Source organism: Rana temporaria, chromosome 3, assembly GCF_905171775.1.
Source record: "Rana temporaria chromosome 3, aRanTem1.1, whole genome shotgun sequence".
In the NCBI taxonomy this organism is placed as follows: Eukaryota; Metazoa; Chordata; class Amphibia; order Anura; family Ranidae; genus Rana; species Rana temporaria.
The window spans coordinates 300,772,218-300,788,416 of NC_053491.1; the positions used below are offsets into that span (position 1 = coordinate 300,772,218).

The 16,199-nt window shown below is 44.9% G+C and overlaps 1 protein-coding gene across 1 annotated transcript; it reads left to right on the forward strand.

Annotated features, from left to right (window-relative positions):
• The first annotated feature begins 8,908 nt into the window (after positions 1-8,908).
• Positions 8,909-10,285, forward strand: LOC120930470 (E3 SUMO-protein ligase ZBED1-like). Its single transcript, XM_040341653.1, has 2 exons — positions 8,909-9,607; positions 9,809-10,285. The coding sequence occupies exons 1-2, from the start codon at positions 8,909-8,911 to the stop codon at positions 10,283-10,285; spliced, it is 1,176 nt and encodes a 391-aa protein (XP_040197587.1).
• Positions 10,286-16,199: the final 5,914 nt, after the last annotated feature.

Here is a 16,199-nt window from a genome sequence, read left to right on the forward strand (position 1 = left end):
AGGCTCTTGCTGGAAAAAACATCCATTCCAAGGTTGGGATATGAAAGCGCATCAGCTGCTTTTTGCATTTGCCTGGAAAAGGTCTACATAAGATATTAACTGGTGACGGAGTGACAGCTGCGCGAGCCTGCGCAGGAAGAGATGGGGAGTGACTTAGATCTATCTTAATTGATGATGTCGGCTGTGGCCTGATTGTCTGTGGTGAAGAACAGTGTCTGTCCTGTTCAAGTGTGGACCCAGACCTGGGCAGCTGCCACGATGGGGTGCAGCACGAGGCGTGATGAAGACTGGGTGAAGCAAAAATTTAAGAGAATTTCTGGGGGCCAAGTTTTGGAGAACCAGTGGCGGCCTAAAAATGGCTGCAAAAGCCTTTGGTGGCTCGGCTGACACTGCCGGGATGAAGATTGAAATGATGTTCTATCAGGTGGGGAAGTTGTCCCACATAGCCAAGTCTGCTACTGATGCTTGGTCTAGTTTGAGAACTTGGACTGGATCTTGCATTGGTGTGAGAAAATCAAGACAATACACAGGTGCTCAACAAGACGATATACATGCACTCGCAGGCCAACGTGCACTCGCAGGCCAACGTGCACTCGCTGGTGCTGGATGAAAACCTGAACTAACCGCAGGGAAAAAACTGAGAAAAGATGAGTGGCACGCGTGCCACTGAAGATGAATGGCCAACTGGGTGCCACTGTGTGTTTGTGTGGCTGATTGTTTGTCACTGAGGTGTGTTTACAAGTTTAGTTTGTATTCGGGTTTGCACGTAGGTGCGTGCCGCTAAGTGTTTTATACTACTGCAGACAATATTGTGCGGTTGCAAGGGTGTCAGTGAGTGTCAGGTTGCTGGGACGATATTGTGTGGTGGCAGGGGCCTTGAGTATGAAGGTTTGATGGTATTGGTGGTTGCAAGGGTCTCAGTCTGGTTTGCGGAGACGATATTGTGTGGTTGCAAAGGTCTCGATGATTATGAGGTTTGTTTTGAGATGGCATGGTGTGGTTGCACAGGTCTCAACAAGTGAGGGGTTGCTGAGACGATGTTGCGTTTTGTAATGGTCTCAAATGAGTGTCGGCCGCTGAGACAACTTTGTATGGCTGCAAGGGTCTAAATGGGTGTCAGGTTGCTGAGACGATATTGCATTTGCAATGGTCTCAAATGAGTGTCAGGTTGCTAAGATTACTTTGTATGGCTGCAAAGGTCTGAACGGGTGTCAGGTTGCTGAGATGAGATTGTGTGGTTGCAAAGGTCTAGAAGGGTGTGAGGTAGCTGAGATGATATTACATTTAGCAAGGGTCTCAAATAAGTGTCAAGTTGCTGAGACAATATTCCCCTTTATTTAAATTTTTTTATGAAAACAACTGTGAATGAAACGCTGGTAAACATGAGTTACCGCATCTGGCAGTGTTTACAAGCTGTTAGTCATTGGCGTTTCGAATGCCTCTGAACATCCGTCTGAACCCATTTTTTTTTTTTTTTTTATCAACAGCAGTGTACATGAGGTCAAAGATGATTTGTCTGGCTGCAAGGGTCTCAATGAATGCCAGGTTGCTGGGGCGAGACTGTATGGTCACAAAGGTCTTTGACGAGTGGGAGGTTGCTCAAGACAGTATTGCGTGGTTGCAAGGGTCTCGATGAGTGTGGCGCTGCTGAGACGGTATTGTGTTTGCAAGGGACTCAACAATGGTGTGAGGCTGCTGAGACGGTATTGCGTGGTTGCAAGAGTCTTGATGAGTGTGGGGCTGCTGAGACGGTATTGTGTTTGCAAGGGTCTGAACTATTGTGTGAGGCTGCTGAGACGGTATTCCGTGGTTGCAAGGGCCTTGATGAGTGTGGGGCTGCTGAGACGGTATTGCATTTGCAAGGGTCTGAACTATGGTGTAAGGCTGCTGAGACGGTATTGCGTGGTTGCAAGGGTCTTGATGAGTGTGGGGCTGCTGAGACGGTATTGCGTTTGCATGGGTCTCAACAATGGTGTGAGGCTACTGAGATGGTATTGTGTGGTTGCAAGAGTCTTGATGAGTGTAGGGCTGCTGAGACGGTATTGCGTTTGCGAGGGTCTCAACAATGGTGTGAGGCTGCTGAGACGGTATTGCGTGGTTGCAAGGGACTTGATGAGTGTAGGGCTGCCGAGATGGTATTGCGTTTGCATGGGTCTCAACAATGGTGTGAGGCTACTGAGATGGTATTGTGTGGTTGCAAGAGTCTTGATGAGTGTAGGGCTGCTGAGACGGTATTGCGTTTGCAAGGATCTCAACAATGGTGTGAGGCTGCTGAGACGATTTTGCATGGCTGCAATGGTCTCAACAGGTGTCAGGTTGCTGGGCTGAGATTGTGTGGTGACAATTTTTTTTTTTTTTTCTGCTTTTTTTTATTTATTTTTTTTATTATTTTTGCATTTTTTTTTTGCATTTTGTAAGGGTCATGTGTTGCAAGGGTCTTAACAAGGGTGTCAGGCTGCTGAGACAATTTTGTGTGCTTGCAAGAGTCTCCATGAGTGTGGGGCTGCTGACACGGTATTGCGTTTGCAAGGGTCTCAACAAGGGTGTCAGGCTGCGGAGACGAATTTTGCGTGCTTGCAAGAGTCTCCATGAGTGTGGGGCTGCTGAGACGGTATTGCGTTTGCAAGGGTGTCAGGCTGCTGAGACAATTTTCTGTGCTTGCAAGAGTCTCCATGAGTGTGGGACTGCTGAGACGGTATTGCGTTTGCAAGGGTCTCAACAAGGGTGTCAGGCTGCGGAGACGAATTTTGCGTGCTTGCAAGAGTCTCCATGAGTGTGGGGCTGCTGAGACGGTATTGCGTTTGCAAGGGTGTCAGGCTGCTGAGACAATTTTCTGTGCTTGCAAGAGTCTCCATGAGTGTGGGACTGCTGAGACGGTATTGCGTTTGCAAGGGTCTCAACAAGGGTGTCAGGCTGCGAAGACGAATTTTGCGTCATTGCAACGGTCTCAACAGGTGTCAGGTTGCGGGGCTGAGATTGTGTGGTGGCAATTTTTTTTTATTTTTTCTGCACTTTTATAATTCTTTTTGCGTTTTTTTTTTTTTTTTTCGTTTTTTGTTTAGCGTTTTTTTTTTTTTTTTTTTCGTTTTGTAAGGGTCATGTATTGCAAGGGTCTTAACAAGGGTGTCAGGCTGCTGAGACGATTTAGTGTGGTTGCAAGAGTCTCGATGAGTGTGGGGCTGCTAAGACGGTATTGCGTTTGCAAGGGTCTTAACAAGGGTGTCAGGCTGTGGAGACGAATTTTGCATCATTGCAACGGTCTCAACAGGTGTCAGGTTGCTGGGCTGAGATTAGGTGGTGGCAATATTTTTTTTTTTTTTTGCGTTTTATATATTTTTTTCCTTTTTGCGTTTTTTTTTTTTTTTTTTTTTGCATTTTGTAAGGGTCATGTGTTGCAAGGGTCTCAGCAAGGGTATCAGACTGCTGAGATGATTTGCATGGTTGCAAGGTCTCAATCAATAAGAATTGGGTTACTGAGAAAGGATAGAAACACCTGGTTGGTTTGTTTGTACCTTAAGCAAGCAGTATAAAGTAGAAGGACAACGCCTGTTTGAATCGTAGGTTCTGCAGGGGCCACTAATGAACGATATGGGAGACAACGAATGGTAGCAAATTGATAAGACATAAAGAATGTAATAACAAATCTTACTTGCGACAGTGAGCCATGCGAGTGAGTTTGCGGCGGACTGTGACTGGAGTGAAACATGTCGGGAACGTGTAGCATGATGCCGTGCATGGGGCAAAACAACGAGGTTTGGTGTAGAAAATAGAACACGAGAAGTGCGTATCAATGCTTTGTAAGCTCCACTGCGGGAACCAAACATATGGTACAGGTGACACCATGAGTGGCCACGAATTTGACATGACAAACAAGCTAACGAATCCTACCTGGGACAGTGAACGTGCGACTGGGTTTGCTTGGACTGGAGTGGATGTGCAACACATCCCAAGAGTGTGGTGTGGCGCCATGCATGACGCACAGGCAATAACTTTGGTAAATAAATGAGAGAGAAGAGCCGTGTACAAGCTATTCGTAAGTTCCGCTGTGGGAACTAAAACACACGACATGGGGGAAACAATGAATGACAACGGTAGAAAGTATGCAATGTATCTGATACAAAATGGTTGTAAAATGCATGAAATGAATCCGATACGAATTGATAGTAAGGAGTATTGAACGAATCTGATATGAATTGGTTGTAGAGTGTATGCTACCCCTTGCTTTGAAACCGAACACCTACCAATCACCCATCCCCCCAGGCTAATCAAGTGCAGAGAAGGCACCATGTGAGTCCAATTACCACCTCAATCTGCCAAAGAACCCATACAAACACATGTCAATCTCCAAATGGATTTACAAATGAATTGTATGTTTGGTAGAAGGAAGTTACAAATGTACTACGCCTGAGCCGAATGATGTTGGAACATAAGCAAAAGTAACTCAGGCAGATTTTTTCCCAAAAGGGATGCAGGATAGGAAGCATAACGAATTGTAAGATTGCACAAGATACGAAAAGGTTTGAATCCTACCTGCGACAGTAAGCGGGAACCGCCGACGAAGACCATGAAGGGAGAAGCCGCAAAGTGCTTGCGATGTCGAATGCGATTGAATGCGCAGACTCACGGACATGAGGTGAGCTGGGAAGGGTCGGCCCAGTGACGTGTAGTACTGCACACTGAACCGACAAAGAGCATGTGTGAGTGGGCTGCTTAAATACCCTCCGGGCTCCTCCCATAAACTCAGGCCACCATACTGGCCTTCTTATATATATAGAAAAAATAAAAAAAATCATGGGAGAAAATATCTGTTGGGTGGAGTTGATCAGTGCAAGAAGCACTGGCTCTTGAAGTGTCTGTTGCAGCATCCTCTGAAACATCTGTGTGGTTCAGTGAGAAATTATTCCAGTAGGGGGGAGTGGAGCTTTCGTGGGGGATATGTATATCCCAGGTATATAAGTTTGGCTGAAGTAAGGAAGTCCTGGGAGCCTCCTGTCCACTCTGTAGTAACTGCAGAATCACTTACTTTGGTTAAATGTGTAAAAAGTCACTTAAGGAGAGCCGTAGTATTTTGGATTGCAGGATCTTTTGGTAGGGATAGTGTAAAGACATGAAGAGACAATTGAAGATTTGGTATGGGTTAGTTTTGATGTGGGTTGAATAATCTTCTCTGGTCTCTCTGGCTGCGTCTGTTGGAAGGTGTAGACCAAATGGGTGAGGGTCGTGGGGTGGCTGGAAGCCTTAGGGTGGGTTCGTTGGGCAAAAGACCCAGCTTAATCAACAGCTCTTTACCTTCAATCACATTGTAAACTGTATATGTGGATCCATTGTGTGGGATTGTCAGTTTAAAGGGAAAACCCCAGCGGTATCTTATCCTGGCTGATTGTAACACAGATGTTACCTCCTTCATCCTGCGTCTTCTGTCTAAGGTGGCTGGGGAGATGTCAGGAAAGATTTGTATACGTTTCCCTTCATATGAGATATTGTGGCGGTTTCTGGAAGCACGCATGATGTCTTCCTTTACCAGGAAATCCTTCATGCACATTATAATATCCCTGGGGGGGTTTTCAGGGGGGGGTTTTGGACGGAGGGCCCTATGTATCCTGTCACAGGCAAAGGCGGATAATGGCTTCTCTGGTAGGAGATCATGAAATATTTGGGACACTGCTGGTAATAAATCAGTAATGGTTTCAGGTATGCCGCGCAATCTAATATTCTGGCGGCGATTGCGATTGTCCAAATCCTCAACCTGGGCCTGCATAAAGGCAAAATTATCAGCCAGATTTTCATATTCTTTTCTCAGGTCATTATGTGCTAAGGAGAGTTCATCATGTTTTGTCTCCAGGAGATCAGTGCGTCCTCCTATACTAGCAATTTCTTGGGAAAGTGCAGCGGTGGATTTGTGCACTTCTTTTTCAATCTTTTCCACCAATTTATTAAAGATTAACATGAGACTCTCATCTAAGTCAGCTTTAGAGAGGGGGGAGTTGTACTCACGATTTTCCATGCTTTTAGGAGGTTGTGAGATGATTTCATCTTCTCCCCACATGCTGCTGCTGGCGCCATTTTGGGACATCTTCCCTGCTCTCTGCTCCACGTTCAGAAGAAAGTTGGTCAGCGTGTGTTGCTGGCTCCGATTTTTTTTCTTTTTTGTGCCAGGCATGCACCTCGAGTTCCCGCAGGGGTGCTGATAATTTTTGTCCAAAAACGAGCGTTATAGCCCTGGAGAATCGGCCGTTATGTGCCCGGGTGTGGAGGAGATGTGACTAGGCACTTCCCATCAGCGTCGCGCCGCGCATGCGCCCCCCTGTTTGGGGGTTTTCAAAGTAATGTTCTTGCAGAAAATATGAATTATAACTTGTAAACAAAATTACAGAAAAATAGTATGTCATGAAAGGTTTAGTGAGTTTAAGTGACAATCACCAGACCAATACCATTGCCATTTAATTAATTATGGTTACGTTTATGACTGTAGGTCTGCTGGTGCTGGTCTATATCTCTATCTCTAATCTATTGAAATGAATGTTCTGTCCTGACCATTTGTCCAGTGACTGTCTTGTCTTAGTGATGATTGTTTGATCACAACTTTATTGATACTTTTTGATTTATGGTTTTGCTCATCACTGCCCCAGCCCCACACATGCTGCAGCTGCACTGCAAGGCAAGTGCATTGTGTGTGGGGCAGTAATGATGAGCAAAACCAAAAATCATCATATTACAAACAAGGTAAGTATGAACTTGTGAATTGTGAATCAATCACCAAGACAAGACATTCAATGATGCATAAAACCAGAATTAATGAAATGGGTGGCACTGGCATTATGTCATTGGGGGGGGGGATGTTGGCGGGACATGTTGTTGTTGTGTTGTAGCAGCCAGTTTGTGATCTCAAATAATGCCAGTGTACCAGATTGGAGAAGGAGAGAGAGTGCGATATAACGTGACCGGCTGTCGCTGACTCTCTGAGACTGTCTGTGACCATTGCAATGCCAATGCATTGACCAATGATCATGACCACCAGTGCCACCACCAGTTGAGTTGACCATGTGACTACTACCACCGGCGGCAGACGCAGTAGCACAGATAAGATGAGGGCGCATTTTTTTTAACACATGATGATGATAGTTGACAGTGACTGCGACTAGCAACTGCGTGTGGGGGTAGAATAATAAATGAGGATTTTACATATCATACAGTTACATACTAGAAACTTGTTACTTTTTCTGTTGATCTCGTGGCAGGCTTTAGGCTTAGTCACTCAAATTTTTTATTTTTTTTTAAACTGACAGAGTTTGACAACATCATCGTCACGTCAAGACTTGTGTCATCCCTACTCACAAATTCACATATAGATGGCATGCATTGCATTTGCTAGTAAATAAAAATGGCAGAAGTAGAACAAAAGGAACGAGAGATAAAAAATGCACCTAGCTTTTTAAAAGCAAACATCTGGGAACATTTTGGCTTTAATGAAAAAAGTGGGAAGCACGAATTGGACAAGTCATACGCTGTGTGTAAAATCTGTCACACAAAAATTAAATATCTAGGGAATACTACTAATCTGAGAAACCACGTCAGCCGTTTTGACCCAGAAATGCTAAAACCTACCACCACCACCACCACCACCACCAAGGAAATGAACCCAGATCAGCCAAGAATTGATGCAATGTTACAGTCAACTTTGCCGCCCAACTCTGAAAAGGTGAAGAGAATAACAAAAGCTGTGGCAGCTTTCATAGCCAAGGACCTGCGCCCTTACTCTGTTGTGGAAAACACTGGGTTTCGCTACCTTTTGAAGACGATAGAGCCGCGTTACAAGATCCCGTCACAAAGTCACTTTACAGAAAACGTCATACCTGCACTCTACCACGAAACCAAAGCTCAGATAATTGCATCAATGAGCCAAGCAAGTCGAGTCGCAATAACGTGTGATTCCTGGACTTCAGTCACGACAGAGTCTTTTGTTACAATAACAGCATATGTTAGTAAGGACTGGCAGATTGTCGCATGTACTGCAAACGAGAGCCATTTATGAGTCTGACACGGGTGCTCATCTGGCAGAGCTACTTTCTCATGTTGAAAAATAGGAAGGGATCCGCGCTTAGGATGTAAATTAGATGCTGCTGCCTCCCTAAAAAACCTCAGTGATGAGATCAAAAAAGATGTAGAAAAGATTGGGATAATGGCGCTGCAAAATGGGTCACCCTTAGGTGTTCCGAGTTTCTGTGTGTTCACAGGTGTTGGGTAATCTGTTAACAGGAAAGATCCAATCCAATGGACCTCCTTAATAAGAAGCACGATCCTTCAGATACCCTATTTAATGATGGCAATAGTAAACCTTGTTAGAGAGGATTAGTATGGGTGTGTCCTATTGTAGGATCTATTATTCAGATGCCTAGTGGTCTATGTTATCCAATAGACAGCTGATTGAAATATGTTATCACTTAGAAATGTAAATATTTCTAATTGCCAGAAACTAAATAAAAACAAAACAAAGCTGGAATAAATATACACCTTCTTGAGGTAAAACACCGATCTCAGGGGGCAGGTAATAATCGCAGGTGAATGGTGAGAAGTGCTTTTTTTAAAACAATTCTAATGAGCTAGAATGTGTATATATATATATATGTATATATTAGATGTCCTCTGTGTTGTAGCGAGTTAACAAAGGGGCACTAACCGCCCTGTATAGTGAATATATAAAATGTGTTCTAATTTTAAGTGTCTACTACCATTAGAAAAATAATGTTATATTACACCATTTAGTAGTGCTTCTTATTAAGGAGGTCCATTGGATTGGATCTTTCCTGTTAACAGATTACCCAACACCTGTGACCTACTTTCTCATGTTGTGGAAGAATGGCAGCTGTCCGATAAATCTGTAGTGCTTGTGACCGACAACGCGTCAAACATGATAGTTGCAGCTCAAGTTGGAAAATTCCCCTATGTGAAATGCTTCGCCGATACACTGAATCTTGCATCCCAGCGAGCGTTGAAAGTGGCCACTCTCTCTAGGCTTCTTGGCAGAGTACGACGGATATCCACATTCTTTCATTGCAGCACTAGAGCAAGCCACTGTCTAAAAGAGAAACAGAAATGTCTTGGCCTGAAGAATCATAAGCTGATAACTGATGTGCCAACAAGATGGAACAGCGCATACGACATGGTCGAGAGGTTTTTGGAACAACAACCTGCAGTCTGTGCCACCTTGCTGTCTCCAGAAGTCAGAAGAGGAGAGTCCGATCTCTGCACTCTAAACAAAACAGATGTGTCAAATGCAGAGGATGCCGTGAGTGCATTAAAGCCAATGAAGGATGCAACCATGCTGATGTCAGAAGAGCGCAATCCAACAGTTTCTCTCATTGCCCCTATAAATGCACAACTTCTCCAGAGCATGACAGACATGATGGGAGACACACCCATGATCCATGAGATCAAGAATTCTATTAGAACAGATCTCCAGAAGAGGTACAGCAGTGAGGCCGAGAAGAAGATCCTTCATACAGCCTCTGCACTGGATCCTCGCTTTAAGGGACTGCCTTTCATCCTCACAGATGAAGAAAGATTGGAGATATTTAAAGGAGTCACTGAGGAAGCTGCATCCTTGGAGGTAATTAAATTAATTTGAAGAATTCCATCATGTTTCTTCTTGAAACGACAGTAGCACTACCACGCTTTTGAATCTGATGCGGTGCGGGAACTGTACTGTCCGTTTCCTGTGCTTTTTCATCACCCCATCAGAATCAAAGGCATTGACATTTGTGTTTTTTACTTATTTTTTTTTTTCCGTTTCTTTTTTGTTCAAACACAGATTACATCAGATGAGAGGACACAAGAGGATCATCAAGTGCCTAGAAGAAAACAAACTCTGGAAGAAGAGGACAGTTCACCCATCGAAGACAACCATTCTCCACCATCTCCTCCCAAAAAGGCCAGATCGCTGCTCGTGAGTTTGCTGGGACAGTCTTTCACTGACACTGAAGGTACAATAGAACCCAAAAAGACCCCCTATGCCAAGGCTGAGGAGGAAATGGAAAAATATTGTAAAGCCCCACCTCTGCCTCTCACTGAAGACCCTTTGAACTGGTGGCGTGAGCATGAGGTCATATTTCCCCTCCTTTCTCGGCTGTCAAAGCAATACTTGTGTATCCCAGGTACAAGCGTGTCTGCAGAGCGGGTTTTCTCCACTGCGGGAGATGTGGTAACTGCAAAAAGAAGCGGCCTCAAACCAGACCATGTAGATCAATTGGTGTTCTTACAGAACAATCTACACGTTCCCAAATGCTGAGCAGTGTTTTTACATTTATATATTTTGTTTATAGCATTTTCTCTGCCACTGAAATGTTTATTTCTCTGTCTCCCCTGCCAGACTCCCCTTTTCCCCCTTCCCCATTTCCCTTTCCCTCCCCCCTTCCCCTCCCCTTTTCCCCCTTCCCCTCCCCTTTTCCCCTTTCACTTTCCCTTCCCTTTTCCCCCTTTCCCTCCCCTTTTCCCCTTCCCCTTTTCCCTTTCCCTTCCCTTTTTTTTCCTCTCTCCTCCTTTTCTTTTTTTTCCTCTCCCTCATTCTTTACTTCCTCCCTCTCCCTCATTCTTTCCTTCCTCCCTCTCCCTCCTTCTTCCCTTCCTCCCTCTCCCTCCTTCTTTTCTTCCTCCCTCTCCCTCTTTCTTTTCTTCCTCCCTCTCCCTCCTTCTTTCCTTCCTCCCTCTCCCTCATTTTCACCCTCTCCCTCTTTCCTTCTCCAAGAGAAGGAAAGAAGGGGAGAGAGAGAAGGAAAGGGGAGAAACTAGATGAGGAAAGGAGAACTTTTCCTCTCCTCCGGGTCCAGCCTCCTAGTCCTTTCCTCCTTTTCCCTCATTCTTTTCTTTCTTTCTCTCCTTTTTTCTGTCTTTCTCTATCTCTCGTTCCGTCTCCCTCTCAGTCTCTCTATCTCTTTTTCCGTTTACCGCTCTCTGTGTCTGTCTCTGTGTCTGTCTGAGTGTCTCTGTGTCTGTCTGAGTGTCTCTGTGTCTGTCTGAGTGTCTCTGTGTCTGTGTCTGTCTGTCTGTCTCTGTGTCTGTCTGTCTGTCTGTCTCTGTGTCTGTCTGTCTGTCTCTGTCTGTCTGTGTCTGTCTGTCTCTGTGTCTGTCTGTCTTTCTTTCTTTCTACCCCTCTTTCCTCCCCCACTTTCCCCTTTCCCTCTTTCCTCCCCCCTTTCCCCTTTCCCTCTTTCCTCCCCCCCTTTCCCTCTTTCCCCCCCCCTTTCCCTCTTTCCCCCCCCCTTTCCCTTTTTCCTCCCCACCCCTCCCTCACGACGAGTTCCTCCGTCCCTGTCATTGTCAACAAGACCAGTTACTTAAAGCGGATCTCCACACTAAAGTGAAGTCGCGCTGATCGGCACCCTCCCCCCCTCCGGTGTCACATTTGACACCTTTCAGGGGGGAGGGGGGTGCAGATACCTGTCTACAGACAGGTATCTGCACCCACTTCCGGCCACACGATACGGGCAAAAGACGGGTTTTTTCCTTACTTCCCGTCCGTCCCCCGTTGTATGCTGGGAACACTCGGCTCCTAGCACACAGCGGGAGCCAATCGGCAGGCGCAGCGCGACTCGCGCATGCGCCGTAGGGAACCGGGCAGTGAAGCCGGAGCGCTTCACTTCCTGGTTCCCTCACCGTGGATGGAGGGGGGAGCAGCAGGGTGACGAGCGATCGCTCGTCATCTGCTGGGGACGGCGCTGGACACCAGGACAGGTAAGTGTCCTTATATTAAAAGTCAGCAGCTGCAGTATTTGTAGCTGCTGGCTTTTAATATATTTTTTTAGTGGCACATCCGCTTTAACGGTTAACGCCAGTTATGCCACTCTCGTCCTCAACGGAACGCACTCAGTCACTGTGACTGACTGCCTGGTGGGGTGCCGTGGCACTGGCAGTCAGACTGGCAGTGGCAGGCAGCCTGCAGGTGACTGGTCGTGGCAATTGCAAACAATCAATCATCAATGATCATCAAAGAATGTAACATACTGTTGTAATATGTATAATATCATAAATTCTAAGTTCACTGTGATGATTCATCAGAATATATGATATTATTCTAGCTTTTAGCAGCACTGGAGTGGAGAGGAGATGGAGAATGGTTTTCTATTATGTGTCTGTCCGTCCGATCCATTTAGTATTTTTTACACTGACGTGTTTTTTTGTGTTTTCCCAATGTGTCTGTCATGCCCTGTGAATTTCTGACTCTGTTTCTAGGGGTTTAACCTTCAACCAAAAGAATTCTGTATTTAACCACTTGCCGTCGCCGCACCGTCGAAATACGTCCACAAGGTGGCTCTCCTAGGCGAGATCACGTTATATGACGTCCTGCCTATTAGCCGCCACTAGGGGCGCACGCGCGCTGCCGGAGGCGCGCGCGCGCGCCCCCCGCTCGCCCCCGACTCCCGTGCGTGTGCCCGGCGGGCGCGATCGCCGCCGGGCACACGCGATCGCTCGGTACAGAGCGGGGAACGGGAGCTGTGTGTGTAAACACACAGCTCTCGTTCCTGTCAGCAGGGGAAATGCTGATTTTCTGTTCATACAATGTATGAACAGAAGATCAGTGTTTCCCCTAGTGAGGCCACCCCCCCCCCCCACAGTAAGAACACACCCAGGCATACTTAACCCCTTCCCCGCCCCCTAGTGTTAACCCCTTCACTGCCAGTGGCATTTTTATAGTAATCTAATGCATTTTTATAGCACTGATCGCTATAAAAATGCCAATGGTCCCAAAAATGTGTCAAAAATGTCCGAAGTGTCCGCCATAATGTCGCAATACCGAAAAAAAAATCGCTGATCGCCGCCATTACTAGTAAAAAAAATTATTAATAAAAATGCCATAAAAATACCCCCTATTTTGTAAACGCTATAACTTTTGCGCAAACCAATCAATTAACGCTTATTGCGATTTTTTTTTACGAAAAATATGTAGAAGAATACGTATCGGCCTAAACTGAGGAAAAAAAATGTTTTTTTATATATTTTTGGGGGATATTTATTACAGCAAAAAGTAAAAAATATTCATTTTTTTCAAATTGTCGTTCTATTTTTGTTTATAGCGCAAAAAATAAAAAACGCAGAGGTGATCAAATACCACCAAAAGAAAGCTCTATTTGTGGGAAAAAAAGGACGCCAATTTTGTTTGGGAGCCACGTCGCACGACCGCGCAATTGTCTGTTAAAGCGACGCAGTCCCGAATCGCAAAAAGTACTCTGGTCTTTGGGCAGCAATATGTTCCGGGGGGTAAGTGGTTAATTCCAGACAACTGACGCCCGCCAAGCCACCAGAGGAAGGCAAATCCTTGAAAGAATAAATTGAAACTTAAAACTTGGAGTAAATCTTTATTGGATCACACAAACCAAAAAAAAAAACACACCGACCTGACCTCATGTCTGATTGTCTGTGGCTGTGCCACATTGCCCGCTTGTCTCTGACCTGCTGTGGCCTGCCCTTTACCAATCATGATTCAGTGTCATGTGTGTGTTTTCTTTTTTTTGGTATTCTGTGGTGACTGTTTGTGATCCCATAAAGATTTGTCCAAGGTTATCAGATTCAGTTGCCAATTTTTTCGGTCAAGGATATTCCAGCTTCCTCTAATGGTGGCGTGGCTTGGCTTCAGTTACAGGTGTATGTATGTATCGTGGTAGAGTGCAGGTAACATTTTCTGTTAAGTCACTGAGTGACGACAAGCTTTTCAATTTCTAGCACTGGGGAGAATGGTATTATTTTTGAAGATTGTGTCGGACACAATCTTCAAAAATGTGTCCATTCCATTGAATTTTCAAACTTGATGTACTGTGACTGTCTATCTCTTTGAATGTCAATTTTTAGGGGGGCTCAACTTAACCCTCAGCCAAATATTCTAAAAGTGTATTTATTTAATTCCAGACAACTGACGCCCGCCAAGCCACCAGTGGAAGGCAAATCATTGAAAGAATAAATTGAAACTTAAAGGGTCACTAAAGGAAAAACATTTTTTTTGCTGAAATGACTGTTTACAGGGTATAGAGACATAAAAGTTAACTGATTCCTTTTAAAAATGATTAAAAATTGAATTTAATCTATCATATAATGTGCCTCTAGTTTCACGTTCGGTTTTAAAGGTACATACATGAAGTTCCGGGTGAGAGGTGAGTCGGGAAGACTCACAGAACAAAAACAACAAATCCAGGGCAGTGTTTTGTTTTTTTAAAATGAATCTGATTGGTTCTGAGGAGTTTTAGACACACACTAATGACAGCTTAGACCACCGTGAAAATCTCCCAGTACGATGGTTATAAGGAAACAGGCAACCAGGAAGTGTGGAGATCACAGCAGAATTACAGCTACTTCAAAGCAAAAACGAACAATGAGGACATGAAACCAGTACTGCAGTAAGGTAAAGGAAGCTATTTAGCTAATAAAATATTTCCTTTAGTGACCCTTTAAAATGTGGAGTAAATCTTTATTGGATCACACAAATACACATTCACACAAACCAAAAAAACACACACACCGACCTCATGACGTCATGTCTGACTATGGTGGCTGTGCCACATTGCCCGCCTGACCTCAGCCTGTGTGGCCTGCCCTTTACCATTATGATTCAGTGAGGAGGATGTGTGTTTATTTTTTTTTTCTGGTATTCTGTGGTGTGTGTTTGTGATCCCATAAAGATTTGTCCAAGATTTTCAGATTCAGTTGACAATTTATTCTGTCAAGGATTTTCCAGCTTCCTCTAATGGTGGCATGGCTTGGCTTCAGTTGATGTATTGTGGTAGAGTGCTCACTGAGTGCTCAGTGCAGGTATAGTTTTCTGTAAAGTGACAACTCTGAGAGCTTATAACACTGATCTAGACGTACCCATCTGGTGGTGCTGGTGGGTGTGGTGGTGGTGGTGCTGGTGGTGGTGCTGCTGGTGGTGGTGCTTCTGGTGGTGGTGCTGCTGGTGGTGGTGCTGCTGGTGGTGGTGCTGCTGGTGCCAAAACAATCACGGTGAACCAGGAAGTTCTGCAACACAGTTACTGACTGGCAAACATCACAGTGAGTGAACCTATAACACAGTCACTGACTGTGTGTTATAGGTTTACTGACTCACTGTGATGTTTTCCAGTCAGGAACTGGAAGTGCTTCTTTTTTTGAAGAGATGTAGGTGTTAGTGGTACTGTTTATTATTTAATATTATATATCATATATATAGTAAAACTATTGTAAAACTTATAAACTAACTGCACCAGCCAGGCCAGCACAACAGTTTACTGTTACAGACACAGACAGTACTGTTTTAACCACTTGAGATCCACGCTATGGTCGAAAGACGTCCACAGCGCGGCTCTCAAGTGCTGGGTGGACGTCCAAAGACGTCCTGCTGTTGTTGTTCCCTGTGCGCGCCGCTGGGGGCGCGCAGCGTGGAAACAACGTGCCCGGCGCATTGCTCGGGAGCCGATGCGAGTGCCTGGCGGCCGCGATGTCCGCCAGACACTCGCGATCGTCGGGAACACAGCCGGTGACACAGCAGGACGTGGAGCTCTGTGTGTAAACACAGAGCTCCACGTGCTGTCAGGGAGAGAGGAGACCGATCTCTGTCCCTTTACATAGGGACACAGCATCGGTCACCTCCCCCAGTCCCCCCCCTCCCCCCACACAGTAAGAACACTATGTAGGGAATACATTTAACCCCTTCCTCACCCCCTAGTGTTAACCCCTTCACTGCCAGTCACATTTATTCAGTAATCAGTACATTTTTATAGCACTGAACGCTGTATAAATGTGAATGGTCCCAAAATTGTGTCAAAAGTGTCCGATACGTCCGTCGCAATATCGCAGCCCTGAAAAAAAAAACGCAAATCGCCGCCATTACCAGTAAAAAAAAAAAAACATAAATCTATCCCCCATTTCGTAGGCACTATAACTTTTGCGCAAACCAGTCGCTTATTGCGTTTTTTTTTTTTTTTTACAAAAATACGTCGAAAAATACGTATCGGCCTTAACTAAGAAAAAAAATAGTTTTTTTAAAAAAAAATTGGGATATTTATTATAGCAACAAGTAAAAAAAATATATATATTTTTTTAAATTGACGCTCTTTTTTTGTTTATAGCGCAAAAAATAAAAACCGCAGAGGTGATCAAATACCACCAAAATAAAGCTCTATTTGTGGGGAAAAAAGGACGCCAATTTTGTTTGGGAGCCACGTCGCACGACCGCGCAATTG

Coding starts and splice junctions, on each gene's coding strand:
- LOC120930470 (XM_040341653.1), top strand. CDS start 8,909: ATGATAGTTGCAGCTCAAGTTGGAAAATTCCCCTATGTGAAATGCTTC. Junction 9,608..9,808: donor AGGAAGCTGCATCCTTGGAG/GTAATTAAATTA, acceptor GTTCAAACACAG/ATTACATCAGATGAGAGGAC.